The sequence below is a fragment of the Syngnathoides biaculeatus genome, chromosome 7, assembly GCF_019802595.1.
Source record: "Syngnathoides biaculeatus isolate LvHL_M chromosome 7, ASM1980259v1, whole genome shotgun sequence".
Taxonomy (NCBI): Eukaryota; Metazoa; Chordata; class Actinopteri; order Syngnathiformes; family Syngnathidae; genus Syngnathoides; species Syngnathoides biaculeatus.
The window spans coordinates 10,945,535-10,963,848 of record NC_084646.1 but is presented as its reverse complement, the minus strand read 5'-3'; the positions used below and the strand labels follow the sequence as shown (position 1 = coordinate 10,963,848).

The window sequence follows — 18,314 nt, the reverse complement described above, 5'->3', positions numbered from 1 at the left end:
TGAAACCCTAACGCTGGATCTTTGAATCCTTCCTGCTAATTTGAAGGCTCCAAGACTGTCTCGAAACCCAAATCTGACAAACCTCAAGTGGCTCGAATTCGAAACACAAATTTTAAACAAGGAAACCTCATTTAAAAGCCAAGCCCAGGTCTGAAACCGAAAATGTCAAATCTGTCTTAAATCCGTAAATTTCAAATTTTCTTGAAGCACGCATTGAGAAACCTCGATTTGATTTGTCTCGAAATTGCATTTTGGAAAGCAAAGCCGGCCTGGCAACCCTGACCTGAGTTTGAAACCTGAACACGGCTTTCAAACTGGAGCGCTGGCCTGAAACTGCAATTTGAAACCATTTCTTGTTTGCCTTCACTTCTTCCATCCTTCATAAAACCAGAAAAAAAAAAAAAGAAAATAAAACGGTTGGGTATTTGGCCGTAAGTAAGACGGAGGTCCGGAGTACTCGGGTCCGCCCGCGTTTGGCGCCAACTCACCGAGCAGCACGATGACGCAGAGGAGGATGCCGATGACGGCGCCCGTGCCCAGGCCGGCGGCCATGACGCGCTGCATGTCCACGCAGTCGCCGTGGCGATCGCACCGGCACACTTTCACCCGCAGGTACGACGTGTTGGACATGGGCAGGGTGCCCGAGTCGGTGATGGTGACGGGCACCTCGTACACGCCGTGGGGCAGCGACCTGCCGCCGCCGCCGTTGCGCAGGCGCAGGCGCAGCTGCGTTTGCTCGCCTGCCAGAGTAAACGCCGCTACGGTCAATAATTGACTATTATTTGCCGTCAAATCAAAACACTGATCGCATTGATCACATCACGAAAATATGATAATGTCGTCTTCTCGCACCTAAACGCGACTTGGTGTGAAAAAAAAAAAAAAAAACACAAAAACTTTGGTCAGAAGATGATTTAATGTTGCCATTTAAACTGTTTTTGCTCACAAAAGGCAACATTAGATGATGAAAATAACTAGAAATATTTCTGATTACTTAAAAAAAAAAAACGAGGCTCCGTTGGGTTATGCAACAGTACGATTTTTCCTCAAAGACCCTCAGAAAAGATTACTTTAGGCCACAAAAACAACATTTTGATTAAAATGCTAATTTGTGCCCCCCCAATCCAAAATCCATTTTTATTCAAGCAGGCTAGTGAAAAACATATCTTGCAGCATATTTGCTCACCCAAAGAGGCTGTGATCAATTCATTCATTCGTTAAAATAACAAGACGAAAACAAAAAAATTTGCCAAAATGTCGAATAAATTTGATTTTTTTTTTTTTTTTTGAAAGAAGTTCAATTTGGTGAAATTTATGGAATTGTGGGAAGGTCGGAATTTTTGGAAGGTGTTGACGTCGGAAAGGTTTGAATCGGTTGAGGAAAGGGAAAGTAGTTTAATGACCAAAAAAAAAAATGAATAAAACGTGTAACATTTAAGTGTGTTTGTTTTTTTTTTTTTTTGTGTAGAATCCCAGGAGAGCGCCGACGTACCGCTGAGTCGACTGAGCGTCCAGTTGCGCCTCACGTCCGACGGGCGAGCCGGCAGCTCGAAGGCGAAGGGCCCGGCGTTGGGGCTGAGGTCGGGGTCCACGGCCGTGATGTTGATGCCCCCGCCGGCGTCGGGCCGCTCGCACATCTCCACCTCCGTGGGGAAGACTTGCGGCGCGTTGTCGTTGATGTCCACCAGGTACATCTGGAGGGTGCCCGAACCGCTGGCAGGCGGAACGCCTGCGCGCGCAGAACATAGAAGCGCATTCAGAATTCATAAAACACACGTGTATAAACAACTTCAAAAGACACACACATGGGATGCATACACACACATTCACTCAAAAGACACGACAACGCGTCGACACACGAGACGCCGTGTTCGGCCACGATGGCGCTTCGGCATTTCCTGGAGCGCACAGACGAAGCGCGGACGCGACATTCCGATCATCTCTGGCCATTTTCCCCACTTTCAACGGACAATAGTTGTTTGGTTTTTTTCCCCTGTCTCTGAGTAGAAAGAACGATTATGAGTGGAACCAGAAGAATTTGGGAGCATTCGAGAATAAAGCCAAGTATTGTGCGGGCGGCGGGCAGAAGCGGCCGGAAGACGATTAGCGTCGCGTGCGAAACGCAGAGAAAAGCGACGACCCGAGCGGAGCGAGTAAAAGCGATGCCGTCGTCTTTCGAAAGCGGATCAACATCTTTGCTTGATCCAAACGACATTCTTCGACTACGTCGTGTTGCTAGCGATGCTAACGCAATGCCGCTCGACCAGCGCACTCGTCGTCGTCGATTTCGCGGTCTCACCGTTGTCCGCGGCCATGAAGGTGACGTTGTACAGGTTGTTCTTGACGTACGGCGACTCGCGGTCCAGGATGGCGATGGTGGAGATGCGACCGTTGACCGGGTCCATCTCCAGCCAGTTGGCAGGGTCGAACATCTTGGAGTACCTGCCAAAAAGACACTCATCCATCCGTTTTCTTTGGCCGCTTATCCTCACGAGGGTCGCGGGGAGTGCCGTCAACGGGCATTACGAGGGGGGGGGGTACACACACACCCTGAACTGGTCGCCGGCCAATCACAGGGCACATCGAGACAAACAGCCGCACTCACAATCACACCTAGGGGCAATTTAGAGTGTCCAATGAATGTTGCATTTTTTTGGGTTGCGGGAGTGGCCACCCGGAGAAAAGCCACGCAGGCACGAGGAGAACATGCAAACTCCACGCGGGCGGGGCCGGGATTGAACCCGGGTCCTCAGAACTGTGAGGCCACCGTGCCAACAAATTTAGATTAAAAAACAGGAGGAGAAATTAGAGCGGCGACGTCTGTAGGAATGTTTACACCCCGACTTTGTCCACTCTCGCTTTTGGTGAAAGCACAACGACTCTTTCGCCGGCTCCACCCGCAGCTTTCGGATTTTGGCCTGTTTTTCTGCCGCTTCCCCTCCTCTCTCCTCCCTTCAACTTCAGTCTTATTTTAAACCACGTCCAGGATGCGACGCGTCTCGCCTTTTAACACCCGAGACTGGGATTTGCCCACTTTCACTTTCAATTAATTTTCAGTCGATAAACAGCATTAAAGGAACATTAAAAAAAAAAAAAAAAAAGCAATGTAAATATAACAAGGTGACAATGGCCAACAACAAATTCAAAAGGAATCATTTACAAATGAGCGAAGTTTTTTTTTTTTTTTTTTTTTAAAAGCGGGACGGAGAACAAGTTTCACATCTTTTTGAAAGCTATTCCAGGAAAGTGGGGCAGAGCGTGAGAAAGCCTTTTATTGAAGTTCAGTCCTGCGACTCAGAACAGAAGAATTTCAAACAGATTTTGCACAGTCAGACAGCAGATGGGAGCCGGGGGGGGGTTATACCCTCAACCCTGCTCGGGCGCATTGTATCATTTGCACATTTGCCATTGGGTTGACACATCGTGCGAGCGCTACGTCTGGAAACAACACATCCGAGTTCCAGAAATCAAGAAATCAATTCGAGGTCCGGTAATCCCTCCACAGGTGGTCAACGAAACTCGCCACGTTTGCGTCACTTAACAAACGTTGACAAAATAAACATAACGAGCACTCGCATTCGCTAGCAGCAAACCCAGAGCGACTCGACAACGCAGACCGGCTGACGGCTAACCGGCTAACCGGCCGCTATCCTTGGCCGCCAGCAGCCGAATCTACCATCTCGTTCCCCGAATCCCACGTCACACACACACACACACACTGAGAGTCACACACACTACACTATGGAACATGAGGATGGACAAAAGTCCTACCTGCACCTCACATGCATACTTAGCGTTGGTAATATGCACATATCTCTAAAATGTATGTACAATAATAAAATGAATATATACTTGCGACTTTTTTAACCTCTACGATAAAACCGGGACTACTTTAGACTGCAATTGTTCTAAATTTTAGTTAAAAAAAAAAAAAAAAAAAAAAAGAGTTTCTATTATTATTTACATTATTTGGACACACACTAGCAAGCCAATTTTGGTTGGAGGACACAAATCTTTTGCCAGGCCCCCATCGGCTGTTGCTAGGCAACAAGCTCCATTTCGAAACAAACAGTAGGTCGAAGAAGACGTCCCGCGGGCTCGAATGTTAGCCGGGATAGGCTCCGGCACAACAGTGACCCCTGTGAGGATAAGCGGCTTGGAAAGTGGATGGCTGGATTTTCTTCTCCCCAAATCACAAAAAGCTAAGAATGTCTTATCTCCACCGCGAGGCAAAACTTTGCCGAGATAGGAGAGCGCGAAAGCTCTGCGACGGAGCGATTTATTCACACTACTTTAACGTCGCGGCGGGAAAAAAAAATGGAGAAGGCGCTCTAGGACCTCAACCCCGCGACCCGACTCCAACAATACAAAATACCGCACGCTGATTGGAAAACTACTCCAGCTTAAGGAAATGTCAAAACACAGCTGCAAAAGCACCACTTGGAAAGATGCCGAGTTCACGAGAACGGAGCGACCGAAAAACGGCGCTCGCTGCAAAAACAACAACAAACTGCTGTTGAAAGCTACAACCCAAGTTTAAAAAAAAAAAAAAAAAAAGGCCACAACTGGAACTGGCAAAAGGCGCAACTCAAGTGTCAAACAAAACGCTGAAACTTGACAGGAAAATGCCAAAACTGGACTGGGAAAAAAAAAACCAACGACCCGACTCCTAAAGCGCGACCGCTAACAACCACAATCCCAACGTAAAATGCAAAAAAAAAACCACGACAGACACACAAAAGCCGCAATCCGACTGAAGACAGCCGCGGCCCAACTGTAAAAATTGAAAAACTCGAGACAAGAAACAGCCTGACTGCGAAAAGAAAACAAAACCACAACTGATAAAAACCGCAGCCCGAGCGCAAAAGGCCACGAAGCTGAAAACGGCGCGGCTCAACTGCAAAAGCAAAACCCAGCCGTCAAAACAGAACACCGCGACCCGACAGCCGAAGTCCAGAATCTGACGGCAAGACAAAATTGCAAACGCGGCTTCTCACCGGATGGTCTGCCTCATGAAGTGGTCGGGGTCTTGCGCCGTGAAGGTGGTGAGCAGCGAGCCGGCGGGCAGGCCCTCGTCCAGCTTGATGGGTTTGGGATTGGGGCTGAACTCGGGACTCTCGTTGAGGTCCAGGACGCGGATGGATACGGTGGCGGTGGACTGGCGCGGCGGGTGGATGCCGCGGACCAGCGGCGCCTCGTTGGCCGCCTCCACGCTCAGAACGAACGAGTGAGTCACCTCAAAGTCGACGGGCTGATGGGAGGAACACAAGAGGGAAAACTTTTAGGGTTCAAGGGAGACATTTTGGCAAGGAACCGCTTCCTCCCCGCATAACCGCGAGCTCTCTGGCCTTCGGACTCCTTGGTGACCTGATGACCGCTTGAGTTTCCGCTAGCAGTCGTGGAGTCACGGTGAATTCAAAGATTTTCTTTCAGACTTTTTCCTAATCTCGGAGACATCTCGGAAATGTCACGGACACTCGGGCTGTTCGACGTCCTCGACCGACAAGACCGAGGAGATACGATGCGGACCATTCGGGCAAGCTCTGCGGGAATCGGTCTCCGTGAGACCTTGCCAGGGTTAGAGCCGAAGCAACCTTTAGCATTCTGGGTTTCCCGAGTGCCGCGACGGATCAACGTGCCTGACAGCGAGCCGGCCGCTGTCGGATGGGACTCGGTACGATCGTCAAAGGGGACCAGGACTCTCACCTTGACCACGGTCAGGAGCCCCTCGTTGGCGGTGGGGTCGGTGGGGACGGAGAAACGTCCGGTGGAGTCTCCGCCGACGATCCGGTAAACGGCGTTCCAGGCCGAAGAGTGCGGCCGGTCCTTGTCGGTCACCGTCAGGTTTGTCACGATCACGTTGAGCGAGTTCTCGCGGACCTCGCCAAAGAACTGCGGGGGACACCCGGGACGGGATTAGCGGGGGAAAGGGCGGTCGAGGAGAGGTACCCTCGGGACGGACCGTGTCGGTGGTGAACTCGGGTGGGTTGTCGTTGACGTCCGTGATGCTGACGACGGTGGTGGCGGTGTTGGAAAGGCCGTAAGTGGGGTTGCCCTCCATGTCGGTGGCCTGGATGATCAGCGTGTACTCGGACACTTTCTGAAAGAAAAAACATCGGAGATCGGGTACCAGTTGACGAGGTACGGTGGGATTCGCTCCCGAGTTCCGTTTGATCGCATTTTGTCCGATTACCACGAGGAAGGATCCGATTTAACCCGACCAGCATGCGGTGGGAATCGGTCCAAAGGCCACGTGATACGCTTCCAAACAATTACAATGCAATACGATTCACTTTCACGCTTCACAGTTCAGGGTTTACCTCATTCCACTGACCATGTGACAACTGATATGACGTACCACAACTTTGAATTCTTTTGTTTTTGACACTTCAATTACCACGTGACAATCTACACCACTCCGTCCATTTTCTGAGCCGCCTATCCTCACAAGGGTCGCGGGAGCATATCCCAGCTGCCATTGAGCGTGGACGCGGGGTGCACCCTGAACTGGTTGCCAGCCAATCGCGGGGCACACGGAGACAGACAACAGGCGCACTCCCAAGCACACCTTGGGGCAATTTAGCGTGTCCAATTAATCTTGCACGTTTTTGGGACGTTGGAGGAACGGCAACTCCAACCGAGATACGACTGACTTGATTTAGCCCGTGACGAGGCATGACCCCGCCCACTCCACTTACAACGCAATACCTTTGAACGCGCCGCTGAGCCTGATGAATATTCCACAGGTACAAAACCCGAACTGTCAACTTCACTTAACTTACGGACGGGCGTTCGCAGTCGGCGCCGGGGCCGTTTTTGGCGGCTCTGCTAGCGTTGGATTATGACAAAAAAAAAAAAAAAGGCACAATCTGTTTTGGCGCCGCGGGCCAGACAGACGCTGACAGGCGGAAGACTCCATATGGTCCATCGCCGCCCCCCCCCCCCCCACCCCACCCCAAATGCTTAACACACACACACACCACACACACACACACCTCGCGGTCCAGGCCCGCCGCCACGGTGATGATGTCACCGGTCTTGTTGTTGATGGTGAACATGTTGGAGGACGGACTTTGGGGACTCTGACTCAGGATCTTGTACCGCAGCATCCCGTTGGCCGTCTTGGGATCGTCCTCGTCCAGCGCCGTCACGGTCATCACAAAGGTCCCTGCGGGGGAGGAGCCACAGCGCGGCCTTGAAAACGACGCGAAATACGCAAAATATACGACTTCATTTCAACACAATTGAGCCTGACTGGGGTCAACTTGGGTGGCCTGACTGATATTCATCTGGTCGGTCTGCTCATCTGTGAACTTGAAGTTTGTAATGAGGAAGCGATGCCTGTAGGTGGCGACGTTGTAGCAATTTGGAATTGAGATCGGCACAGCTTTTGAGTTGAAGACAAAATGGAGGATATAGGAATGGCACCACCTTGCATGTCTTAGTTGTACGTGACCGTTTTGCCATCCAAAGTCATTTCCTAGCATTGTTTCATGGTTTTTTTTAGTCTTCTTCTGTTCCTTTCGGCTTGTCCCGTCCTCTTTTTCCATCTCGTGCCTCCTCCTCTCTCGCACTCAACTGTCCTCATGTCCTCCCTCACGACATCCAGCAACCTTTTCTTTGGTCTTCCCTGGTAGCTCCATCCTTACCATCCTCTTACCAATTTCCTCAGACTCTCTCGCCTCCGGACATGTCCAAACCATCGACCCTCGTCTCCAAAACATCCAACTTGGGCTCTCCCTCTAATGACCTCGTTTCTAATCCTATCCAAGCGAGAACCTCAACATCTTCGTTTCTGCTTCCTGTTGTCTCTTCAGTCCCGCCGTCTGTAATCCGTCCATCACGGCCGACCTCGCCACTGTTTTGTAAATTTTGCCCTTCGTCCTGGCGGAGACTCTTCTGCCACATAGAACACCAGACACCTTCCGCCAAGTGTTCCACCCCGCTTGGACCCACATCACGGTCCGAGGGGATTCCAGTCTGACCTCATCTGTCGGCCTATCCATTACCACTGCAAACGGGAAGGGGCTCAGAGCGGATCCCTGATGCGGTCCCGCCTCCATCTTAAATTCTTCTGTCGCACCTCACCGTTGTTCTGCTGCCATCGGCGCTTGTCTTGTCACAGAAGATCAACCAAAACGCTGGCGAGAATTACGAAGAAGTCCGTTTTGAAAACTTTCTGTCTGCATGTGCTGCTGCTCCACGTGTGTCCAAGTAGCAGTCGTTCGACGTTCACCTGACACGTACCCGGGAGATTAATTTCCGCGCTTGTGAAGCTTATGGACTTTTATTTTGATTGTCACTTTTAATGTGAAATTGCTCGTTTGAAAAAGTGGGAGCGAGAGAAGGAGAACTGACACGGAGCAATACCTCAAAAGGTGTAAACGCGTTTGGAGTGCGATCGCGTACCCGGCTTGGAGCCCTCCGGCACGGTGCCGTTGAAGACGGCGTGCGAGAACTCGGGCCGATTGTCGTTCTGGTCGATGACGTTGATGTGAATCTCCACGGGGGTCTCCACCTGGTTGCCGTTCAGGTCCACAGCGTGGGCGCGCAACTGTGAACGACACGTAAGATGCGACATTTACAACTGGTGATTGTGTCTCAAACCGCGTTTTTGGGGCGAGTGACGGTGCTACGGCCCCCTTGAAATGTTGCGCTGGTTCTTCCGGGTCCAATTTGTATGCCGTCTCGCTCCTCGGGTCACTGAGTCGACGGCGGCACTGATGTGCAAAGGCAAGGACCAACAGACTAAGGAGGACCCCCTCCCTCCTTTCCCCTTCTATGAAGCGATGTTTTCTCTGGGTTTCTCCCAGTCTTCTTTCCAAGCATCTGTCTCCGCACATTGTTGCACTTTCTCTGGTCTCCCGGTCCTCAGACCAAGACTCATCGATTGGTTGGCAACGAATCGATTCATGTTTTCCCAATTTATCACAGAAATCGTCAGATAACGCCCAAATACAGCGACGCCTCGGTTCTCGACCGCAATCCTTTCCGGAAAACGGTTTGAAAAGTGAATTGTTCAAAAACCCAATCGGTGTTTCCCATTACAATGAATGGAAGAGGAAATGATGTGTTCCAAGCCTAAAAAAATTTAGGCTTTTTAAAGAATTTTTTTTTTTTTTTTTTTAGCTTTTCCTGTTAATGAACTCCATAGTAGAGATACATGTATTGTTTCAATACTTTATATAATAAAATAATTTAAGAAATAGATTTATTTTTTGCTTAAAAGTTATGCTTTAGTCGGAGAGTACGCTAGGCCGGGAGCGCATTGCCGTATCTGTAGTGACTTGGCCCCCCCGGTCTTGTAAACTTTTTTTTTTTTTTTTTTATTAACAAAAGCGCAGAATAACAATGAGGTGGAAAAAAAAAACATTTCTTCGGAGCCATGATTGGGGGTTAATACGACATGAGAAGAAAAACAACAGTCACTCCCGGGACACGTCCGTGTACAGAGGCTGCGTTTTACAGAACAACAAAAGTTTTGATTGCAGCGCGCGGGGAATGTCATGTCGGGGGGGCGTTCGAATAGACAGCAACAAAGCCTGTCGTGGATGGGTCAGCTGCTTGTGCCGCGCGCATTATTTTATTTCCGGGTTTTGATGGGGGTGTTGGATTTTAAGAAGCAAAAAAATAAATAAAATACAATAAAATCACAAAATTTTCTTTCGAAAAGCGATTTGTTCGAAAACTATGTACGCCGTTGTTGGGAACTATTTATGAGTTCTTGAAATCATCTCCCATTAATGTTCTGCAGTTCTCTCGTCATCTTTGCCAATTTTCCCGATTTTCCAAAGCTCCTCCGCAAGCAGGCAAAAGCAGGCGTTAGCATTACCGTTACACGCTCGTCTCTCAGCGTCGGCGTCAAAGAGGTACAAAACGCGGCCAATCCGAGGCCCGGGAGCGAGTCGGAGTCACTCGACCGCCATGGCGAAGAAAGCCGTCGGCCGCTAACTCGCTTAGCGCGTCTTCTCGCTCTCGGCCCGTCTCGCCTGGCGCTCCTGACGACCACATTCGGCGCCTTGAATATTCATCGGGGTTGGGGCTTAAATGCAAATGGGCCCGCCGCGCCGCCGCCCATCAAAAGGTCACGCCGCTCGGCTCTCCGAGCGAGCGCGCTCGACGTCCTCGGACTTGATTTGAAGGAGAACCGTTTCTTCATCTCCGAGCACGAGAGAGAATATTCATCCTGGCCAGCTCGGAAGCCGCAATGAAAAGAAAAACTGCATCCCAGATTCTGACGGGGCTGGTTTGGACCAATTCCCGTCGGAATACCTGCAGTTGCTTCTCGGTCGGCACGTTCGACACGCAGTTGTGAGATTTCAGATCAGAATCTTGGCCCCGGAGTTTGCGTGCCTGCGTGGCTTTTCTGCGGGTGGGCGCTCGGGTTTTCCTCCCACATCCCGAAAACATGCACCGTTGATTGGACACTCTAAATTGCCCGTAGGTGCGATCGTGAGCGTGACTGTTGTCCGTCTCCGTGTGCCCTGCGACTGGCCGGCGACCAGTTCAGGGTGTATGACCACTGGGGTAGGCTCCAGCACTCCCGCGACCCTCGCGAGGATCAATTTATCGAACAAAACTTAAGCAACTTTGAGAATAAATTGTCACTCGCACCACACTTGACACTAACGTAATTCGCATCCTAAGAAGGTTCGAAGCGCGGGTGGTGGTATGGACGGTGAGCAGAGAGCAAAGCGATGAACACGGACCGAGACGTTTCGAGAAGGCCTCGCTCGCCGCTGACAAGCCCACGAATATCGCCGCGCGCGCCCCCCCCCCCCAGCTCAGAACTCACGTGAAAGTTGGGAATGTGCTCGCGGTCCAGAGGTTTGGTGACGGACAGCTGACCCGAGATGGGGTTGATGATGAAGATGCCCGTCGGCGGCTGGTCGGCACCGGGACCCGTCACGCTGTAGCGCAGCATCCAGCTCTTGTCCCGGTCCGATCGGATCTGCGGCGCAGAGAGAATGGACGCTTGGATAACGTTTGGGGCCTGAGAACCGCTGGCGGGGGAGCCGCGGATGATCCAGTAAATCCGCAAAATGCTGTACAGACCCATCCTCAAAAATAGAACTTTACTCTCAAAATATTTCAGCACATTTCATCCCGAACAAATAGGTTCATATTTAACCTGAACTTTTCCTACAATCACTTTTGAAGTCAACAAAACAGAATATCCAATTTAAAAAAAATAACCCGTTTGTTCTTGTAAAGATTGAGTGATTGATTTTATTTTTCCCTGCCACATCATCAATATAACGTCATCGTTGAATTCTTGTTGCATTGTTGCGCGGCAGTTCTTGAGAAATAAAAGCGCTGGAACGGAGAGCGCAGGTGGTCGCAACGACACGGACCAGTCAGTTTATCTTCGCTCGGGAATACGAGAGCGTCTTTGGAAACATTTCTCTGCTGTTCTCACGGGTACAGTCCAAGTTTGAATCTCCACCGAGGATTTCTGTCGGTCACCAGGGCAACAGCGGCGTCAGAATTCCGCTTCCCGAACGTTTTCCCCTCACAGCGGCCGGCCGTCAACTTTGGGCTAATTAATGAAAAGGTACATCGGGCCTAGCTTTTAGTTTCGGATCGCCGCCGGCCGCTAGAAGTGTCGGAACGCGTTAGACGGTTCAAATTGAAATAACGAAGAAGGAAAAAAAATTCCTCTGCTGAATGAGGACCATCACAACACAAACGGGGGAGGGGCTAACATGAATTGGCCTGAGAATAATTTCATCAGCAATAAATGTTTGGGCAGCATCAAGCCCTGTACTCCTTTCTCAGTGCATGGAACTTACTCTACTCGTCACACGACGACAATTTAACCCCCAAAACACCCCATAATTGGATATGTGGCCCCACAAAATGCAACATTTGGACATTAAACTGTAATAGTGGACCCCCAAAATGTTGTATTTTGGCACCAAAACGCCATATTTTGCACTGAACTTTCGATTGGCTGACTTTGCTAAGTAGCTAGCTAGCGAGCTAGCCTACGTTCCAAGTTACCCATGATCCACTCCTTCCAAAACCCTGACCAATAGGGGTCATTTTCCATTATTTTCAGGTCACAAAAGAAAGGAAAATGGAAGGAAGAAAAATAGAAAACGGATCAGAAAACACAAAATCCCCCAATTTTTTTTTTTTTTTTTTCAAAAAACAATGGACAGGCAGTGCTAACTAGAGCTAGCTACAGTAGCTAGCGCAGGTTGGGGTATTTTCTAGCTTTGGGCTGAATTAAAACCACACAAATATCTGGTGAGTCGAAAGAAGATGGAATGTGCGGATTAGTGGTTTTCATTTCAAACATAAACTGAAAGTCACGTTTCTTTTTCCATTTTTTGCTGGCAACCGTCAACTCAACGTGATGCAATTGTTTGGTGTAGCCCACACAGATAACCACAGATAGATAGATAGATAGATAGATAGATAGATAGATAGATAGATAGATAGATAGATAGATAGATAGATAGATAGATAGATAGATTAGCAAAAGAATAATAATCATTGAAATTTCTTCTTAAACTAGTGTCTACTTTTTTGAATCCATATTGTGTCATTAAAACACTATTTGCACCAAATGACTGATAAGTCAGCAATTGATTAATCAGTATTATTATGAATATGATGATGATTAATCAGAAGGACGAGCAGGCCGATGAATCGATTTTCCGATTAAGAAAAATTGTTTCTCACAAAAAAGGCTGCGTTGGCCTATCTGAAATCTACTTTTTGTACAGCAGCCATTGAAGAACGTTTGTTTCTCAATTTTGTGCGTACATATTGTGACGTGAAAATCTTTTTCCTCTCGCAAAAGGCAAAGCAATGTTTTGCCCACGCCGGCTCGCCGCGTGGCGCGCCGTTCTTACCCTGACGAGGTCCTCGGGGAACTGCCCTCGCGAGTTCTCGGGCACGTTGATGGGCGGAATGACCCAGTCCCTCTTGACTCGCCGCAGAGCGCCGTCGTCCCTGACGACGGCTCGCCCACCGCCGCCGCCGCCGCGCCACGGAAACAGCATCTTGGGGCTCGCGTCGCCCGGCTGCGCCTGCAAGACGAGGGAAGCGGGCGTCACGACACCGCCCGGCCACTCCGTGCACTGTTCGTTTTTCTGCTCTCGTTGTCCCCGGCTTCGACGAATGCCCTCATTACCGTCCCTCTGATAAATGGCCGCCACCTGTCAGTGACGCCATCGTGGCGGCGGGTCACCACCGAGGAGCCACGCTGGGGGCTTCACGCTGGCTCGTAATTAAAGACAAAAAGAAAAAGCAAAGAAAAAAAAAAAAAAAAGAGTTCACCTGACCTCAGATATTTTCAGGCGCCGTTGGCCGGCTTAAATGTTGTCCGGGGAATAAACCCACATAAAAGCCTCATAAAAAAGGACATAAAAAGTAAAATCATTTGTTGAATAGCATGAGAAAATACTTTGCAGCAGGAGAGAAGCTAACGTCAACTCCAGATAATTACAATCAAAAGCAAACAAAACAAAACAAAACAAAAAAAGTGTGATCCACTTTGGTCATTTTTTTGACTCCGTCTTGTTCTGACTGTGTAAAACTTCGCATCGGCGCCGCGTTAGCCGAGGAGTTGCTAGCGCTGGCCGCGGGCTGACAGCCGGCCGGCTTGACAACGAACAGATGGCAGATTCCAAAAAAGTCCTGACAGGCGTTGGAGGGCCCGTTTGAGAAAGCGGGGGAGCAAACTTAACGTTGAAGCCCACGGCAGAAGCAAACGTTGGTCTTTCTTTGCGCTAACAACAGAGGTAACGTTAAAGCTAATGCTAAAAGTAACACCAGAAGGGATACAATTGGAAGCTAACCATGTCCGAGGCTAATATCGGAGCTAATGTTGAGGCAGCTAAAAGTCTCACACTGAAAGCTCACAACGACGGAAGCTGATGTTAAAGCTAACAAGAAAGCTACCTCGGCCTTCCTTAGCGCTAACATGGAAGTAATAACGTAACGAAAATTTCCTGAAAATGCGGCGTTTGGTCGGAACAGCCACTTCAACCTCAGCACAAGGTAGAAAGAATTTTCATCATTCTTTCTTCTTGGTTGAAGTTGAAAATGAAAAAAATACATTGGTTATTGTGCCAATGGCGGCTGGCGCTCATTTTGAGAATTGTTTTGCACCTGTAGAAAAACAAATGGTAATAATTCCTGGTGTTGATGAATTGATTTCATTTTCCTGCGAGTTCAAGTTTTGTGTCTTAAAATATAATCGTCACGCGTGGAAGCAAAAGTTTCTCTTCGCTTTGTTAAATGTTGGGATTTTCCCAAGGTTTGGTTTTGCGTGCAAAGAAATGGTTTTATCCTAATATTAAGTCGGGCCCTCCGACTTCATTTTGTGTGGCCCCTGAACTACGAGTTTGACACCCTGTGCGAACCGCTAGACGTCATTTAGCGGCGGCGCTATTTGGCATTTTGGCAAAGGGTCGGGAAGACGCCCGAGTGCCGATCTCACCTGTCCGAGAAGGCCCGATCTGGTTTTCCGCGTCTGTCTGGTGCGGGACTCTCGAGGGTGGACCGACGGCGCTCTCTCCCCTCGTGTCGCCCGGCTCAGCGCGGCGACCGCCCCCTTCCGGCTCACGCGGGGTTCGGACGCGGCGTCGGGCCGCGCCTTCCCTCCGTCGTCGCAGTCCTGAAATCTCGCTGAGGAGACGACGAGAAGCTGACGTGAGTGGAAACGTTGACGACAAACAAATTGACGATGTAATGGAGGGTCAACAAACTTCTATTCCTCCTTTTCCTCAACAACAACAACCGGCAAAGAGATTTACTGTCAAAGCACCAAAAACTTTCTGGACGCAATCTACTGGATATGCGCCACGGCGCCACCCGCGGGTCCCGCCGCCTGATTTAAACGTCACTTTCCCGATCTAGCGGTCGCACGTCGGAAGCGTGTCAACGAGTTGAGGCGCCACGTTAAACATCCACCCATCCATTATCTTTGCCGCTTATCCTCACGAGGGTCCGCGGGACGCTCATTAAACGAGCGCGGCAAAGTGACGAAATCCTCCGATCAAAAAGCAAGTCGCCATCTTGGTCTTGCCTGAGAGCGTCAAAAACTAAAAAAATAAATCAAAACAACTCCCCCAGCCCCCGTCAAGAGAAGGAAAGAATTCATGTAAAGTTGACACCCGTCCCATAACTTCCAGGTGACGGTGATCATAAAAATGCTGGCGGTTGTTGCGTCACTTTGACACCACTGAAGGCTCCAAGGTGGAAAAAAAAAAAAAAAACAAAACACAAAAAAGTTTGAAGGCTTTTTCAAACCGGGAAGCAAAAACAGTTTGTGTGTTTAAAAAAAGTGAAATTCTGTCCGTCGGCGAGGCCAACACGTCAGGAAAAGAAAAGAAAAGAAAAGAAAAGGAGAAATTGAAACGCTTGTCACGCATGAAAGATGAGGTTGAAAACGATATTAATGTCATGAGCGAGAAGGGACCGCGGCCGAGAGGGGCGCGGCCTGGCCACCGCTCTCGTCTCTGACACCTGTCGACGGTCGCAGCTGTTTCGCTGAAGTTGGAGTTTTGTCGCTGGCATTTGCCAGTTCGTTGCCTTGAGTTAGTGAGTTGCCTTCACTGCCGGCAGGGTTTTGCACCACCGAGAGAAAGTGTAGTGTAAGCTATCCTCGTCACACTGATTTTGCGCCACCCTAGTTTAGTCCCATCTTAGTTCATGTTTCCAAGTTTGTCTCCTAGTCATTAGACCTAGTTTCATGTTTTTCGACTTTGCTTATAGCCTAGCGTTGTTGTGCCTCCGCCTTCTCGGACCGCTTACACCGTGTATGACCTCAGCGTTGAATAAAACTACGCTTAACATCATGCCCTCGTCTCAGAGTCCTGCATTTGGGTCCAGCCTTGCACCGTTTGTTCATGACAATTAAAGTGTCATCTGGTAGTAATAACAAGTCTTGCCGTGATTAGTTACGGACTACCAGCCCTCCAAAATATTGATCATTGCCGATATGAATAGTTGAACCCACAAATATGCCCCAAACTATCATCTTAAAAAAAATAAATCAATAAAAAAAATAAACTCTTCTGATGACAAAGCAATTTCCACTTAAAAAAAAAAAAAACGCACAGAAAGTGCGCATCCAGCAAAGACGCGCTTGTAACTTCTTCCGCTAACAACCGAGCTCTGCTAAACTTCGCAACCATCTTTGAACGGTTGCAACATATCACAAGCATGATCTACTTCCTTGACACCAATGTCCTACTTTCCTGTTATAGTCATAGAGAAAGTACTAAACATCCAAATCATTTCTCCAGCAGCATTTTTAGCTCGATAAATATTTGCCCGAAACAAATTCCTCGCGTGTGTTGTTACGTACTTGGCCATGAAAGCAACCAACAGAATGGCTCATTAAAGAAAAAATAATAATGATAATAATTTTACTGCTAGCGAAGTGGCAACATGCCAGCATCCTCTATTTTTTTTTCCAAATTAAACCATCCGGAAGACATTTCTTTTTCGGCTTCGTCTCGTCAAAGAAGTTCAAAACAAGATTCAAATATTTTTTTTTTTTAATCACAGTTTGTGCAATATTCAGCACTTAAACTATTAATATAGACGCACCTTTTATGTCCCAAGTACCCTTCAAGAGGTCTTATGAAAAAAAAATAATAAAATAAAATGCAGATGACTACAAGCACGAACAGCAGGTGATGCAAAATGGCGGTGGGACATTTCCCATCATGCATCTGCTCTCCGAAAGCCGGCGCATCGGTCACGCTCCGCCCTCCTTTGCCGCGGACCCGCCGGCCGCCAACGCTCGCTAGTTGGTTGGTTCCTTCTTTCTTGGGATTTAACACGCCGCCGCCACGGGAAGGAAGTGGGGCGGAAAAAAAGATGTCGCCCGGCGGACGATTCGGCCCGGACGCAGAGCAAGCCGACGCCGCGCGATTGAGCCTCGGAAAGAAGCAATCTTGGCGGGTTTTACGGCACCGCGGCGCAAGCTCATCCAGCTCGAATGTCGGAAGAGAAATTGAAATTCTGTATGAAATGTTCCGAGTTCCATCAATAAAAAGGAAACAAACGCTGAACACTTTTACTACTTGGAGTGCGTAAGTGACAAGAAGGTGCGTCAAATAGAAACTTCAACGCAGCCAGAAAAATGCGCAGCTTTTTTTGGACTTGAGCGCACGAGAGGAAACGGCTCTTATCCCCCACATTTTTTTTTTCCCAACTTCTTCTTCCATGAAAAACTATTTCTATTTCCTGTTTCGCTTTTGTGCTCGTTCTGTACACCCCGAGATGGCGATGAAAGCTGTGACCAACGAGGAAAGTAGTAATTAGGGGGGCTCAACATTGCCGCCACTGGTGGAAACCTGCAAGTACCTGACACTTGACCCACAATGGTTACACTTTAGTTGACTCAAGATGGCAGGAAAGCGCTACTTGAAGCTCCTGAATTGAGTTCAACGTACACAAACAGGCCTCACGATGGTAGCCAAGCTCTACACGGAACTCCTCAACTCACTTCAACATAGTTACTTGGCTCCTAATTTTCAGGGTTCCAGGACAATCCTGCGCCAACGCAGAGCTTCTCCGCTCGTCACTTGGCGGCTAGGCTAGCTGAAGACTGCGGAAACTAAATCGTGGTGCGTTTACTTGCGTTTATTTTAAGGCCGCTCGGCTCAAACGTGCTTTAGCGGCAAGTTCGCATGACTAACGGCGGGCCAAGACAGAGCGAGGGTCACCTCGATATTCTCGACTTTAACCGCAGAGGATTTTAGAAGGGCGTCCGTAGCGCCGATCGGAACAAAAAAAACGCAGAACGCAGCTCGCCGTGGTCGGCCACGATGGGCTGACGCACGCGTTTACATAAACGCACGCAAAGAGCAAAGATTCAAAGTCAACAAAAGGGAAGTTAACCGGATTAAAGCCTCACTGCTGAATTTTCCCCGCGCTAAATAATCCCAAAACTTTCCAGGCCGGCGGCGTGTGTGCGCGCGCGACAGCTGGGTGTCGCCAGATAAAGCCCAGCCAGAGGTTGTGCGTCTTGCCACCGTCGGCCGCCCGGGAACGCGGATCACGGCAGATTTCATGAATTTCATTAGCCGCCCTCTCCTGGGCCGCACCGCGCCGGCGCAATGTGGAAAAGACACAATTACGCACCCGTAAAAAGCGCCGCAGTGAACCCGAACCATTTACGCTCGTGCGGGACGGTTTTGAATCCTCCACCCTACAATGCCGAGCTCATAGTCACATTTTGGTTTGCATAAATGTGCACACCCTCCGAATTGGGAACGTGGCTGGGTTCAGAACGAACCGACCACCTTCGCACTCAGCTGAACTACTAAAGTTCATCCGTTCCG

General features: G+C 49.2%; 1 protein-coding gene across 3 annotated transcripts in view; it reads right to left on the bottom strand.

Moving 5' to 3' along the window:
* LOC133503231 (cadherin-2-like) overlaps nucleotides 1–18,314 on the bottom strand; it is a 40,816-nt gene that overhangs the window by 7,204 nt on the left and 15,298 nt on the right. For all 3 annotated transcript variants that reach the window (XM_061824606.1, XM_061824607.1, XM_061824608.1), the window contains exons 3-13: nucleotides 14,456–14,643; nucleotides 12,864–13,040; nucleotides 10,796–10,951; nucleotides 8,410–8,554; nucleotides 6,996–7,168; nucleotides 5,963–6,100; nucleotides 5,707–5,892; nucleotides 4,998–5,251; nucleotides 2,300–2,442; nucleotides 1,493–1,729; nucleotides 489–740 (exon numbers count right to left, since the gene is read on the bottom strand). In XM_061824606.1, coding sequence (XP_061680590.1) covers nucleotides 489–740; nucleotides 1,493–1,729; nucleotides 2,300–2,442; nucleotides 4,998–5,251; nucleotides 5,707–5,892; nucleotides 5,963–6,100; nucleotides 6,996–7,168; nucleotides 8,410–8,554; nucleotides 10,796–10,951; nucleotides 12,864–13,040; nucleotides 14,456–14,643 — 2,049 coding nt within the window. The remainder of the gene's footprint in view (nucleotides 1–488; nucleotides 741–1,492; nucleotides 1,730–2,299; nucleotides 2,443–4,997; nucleotides 5,252–5,706; nucleotides 5,893–5,962; nucleotides 6,101–6,995; nucleotides 7,169–8,409; nucleotides 8,555–10,795; nucleotides 10,952–12,863; nucleotides 13,041–14,455; nucleotides 14,644–18,314) is intronic.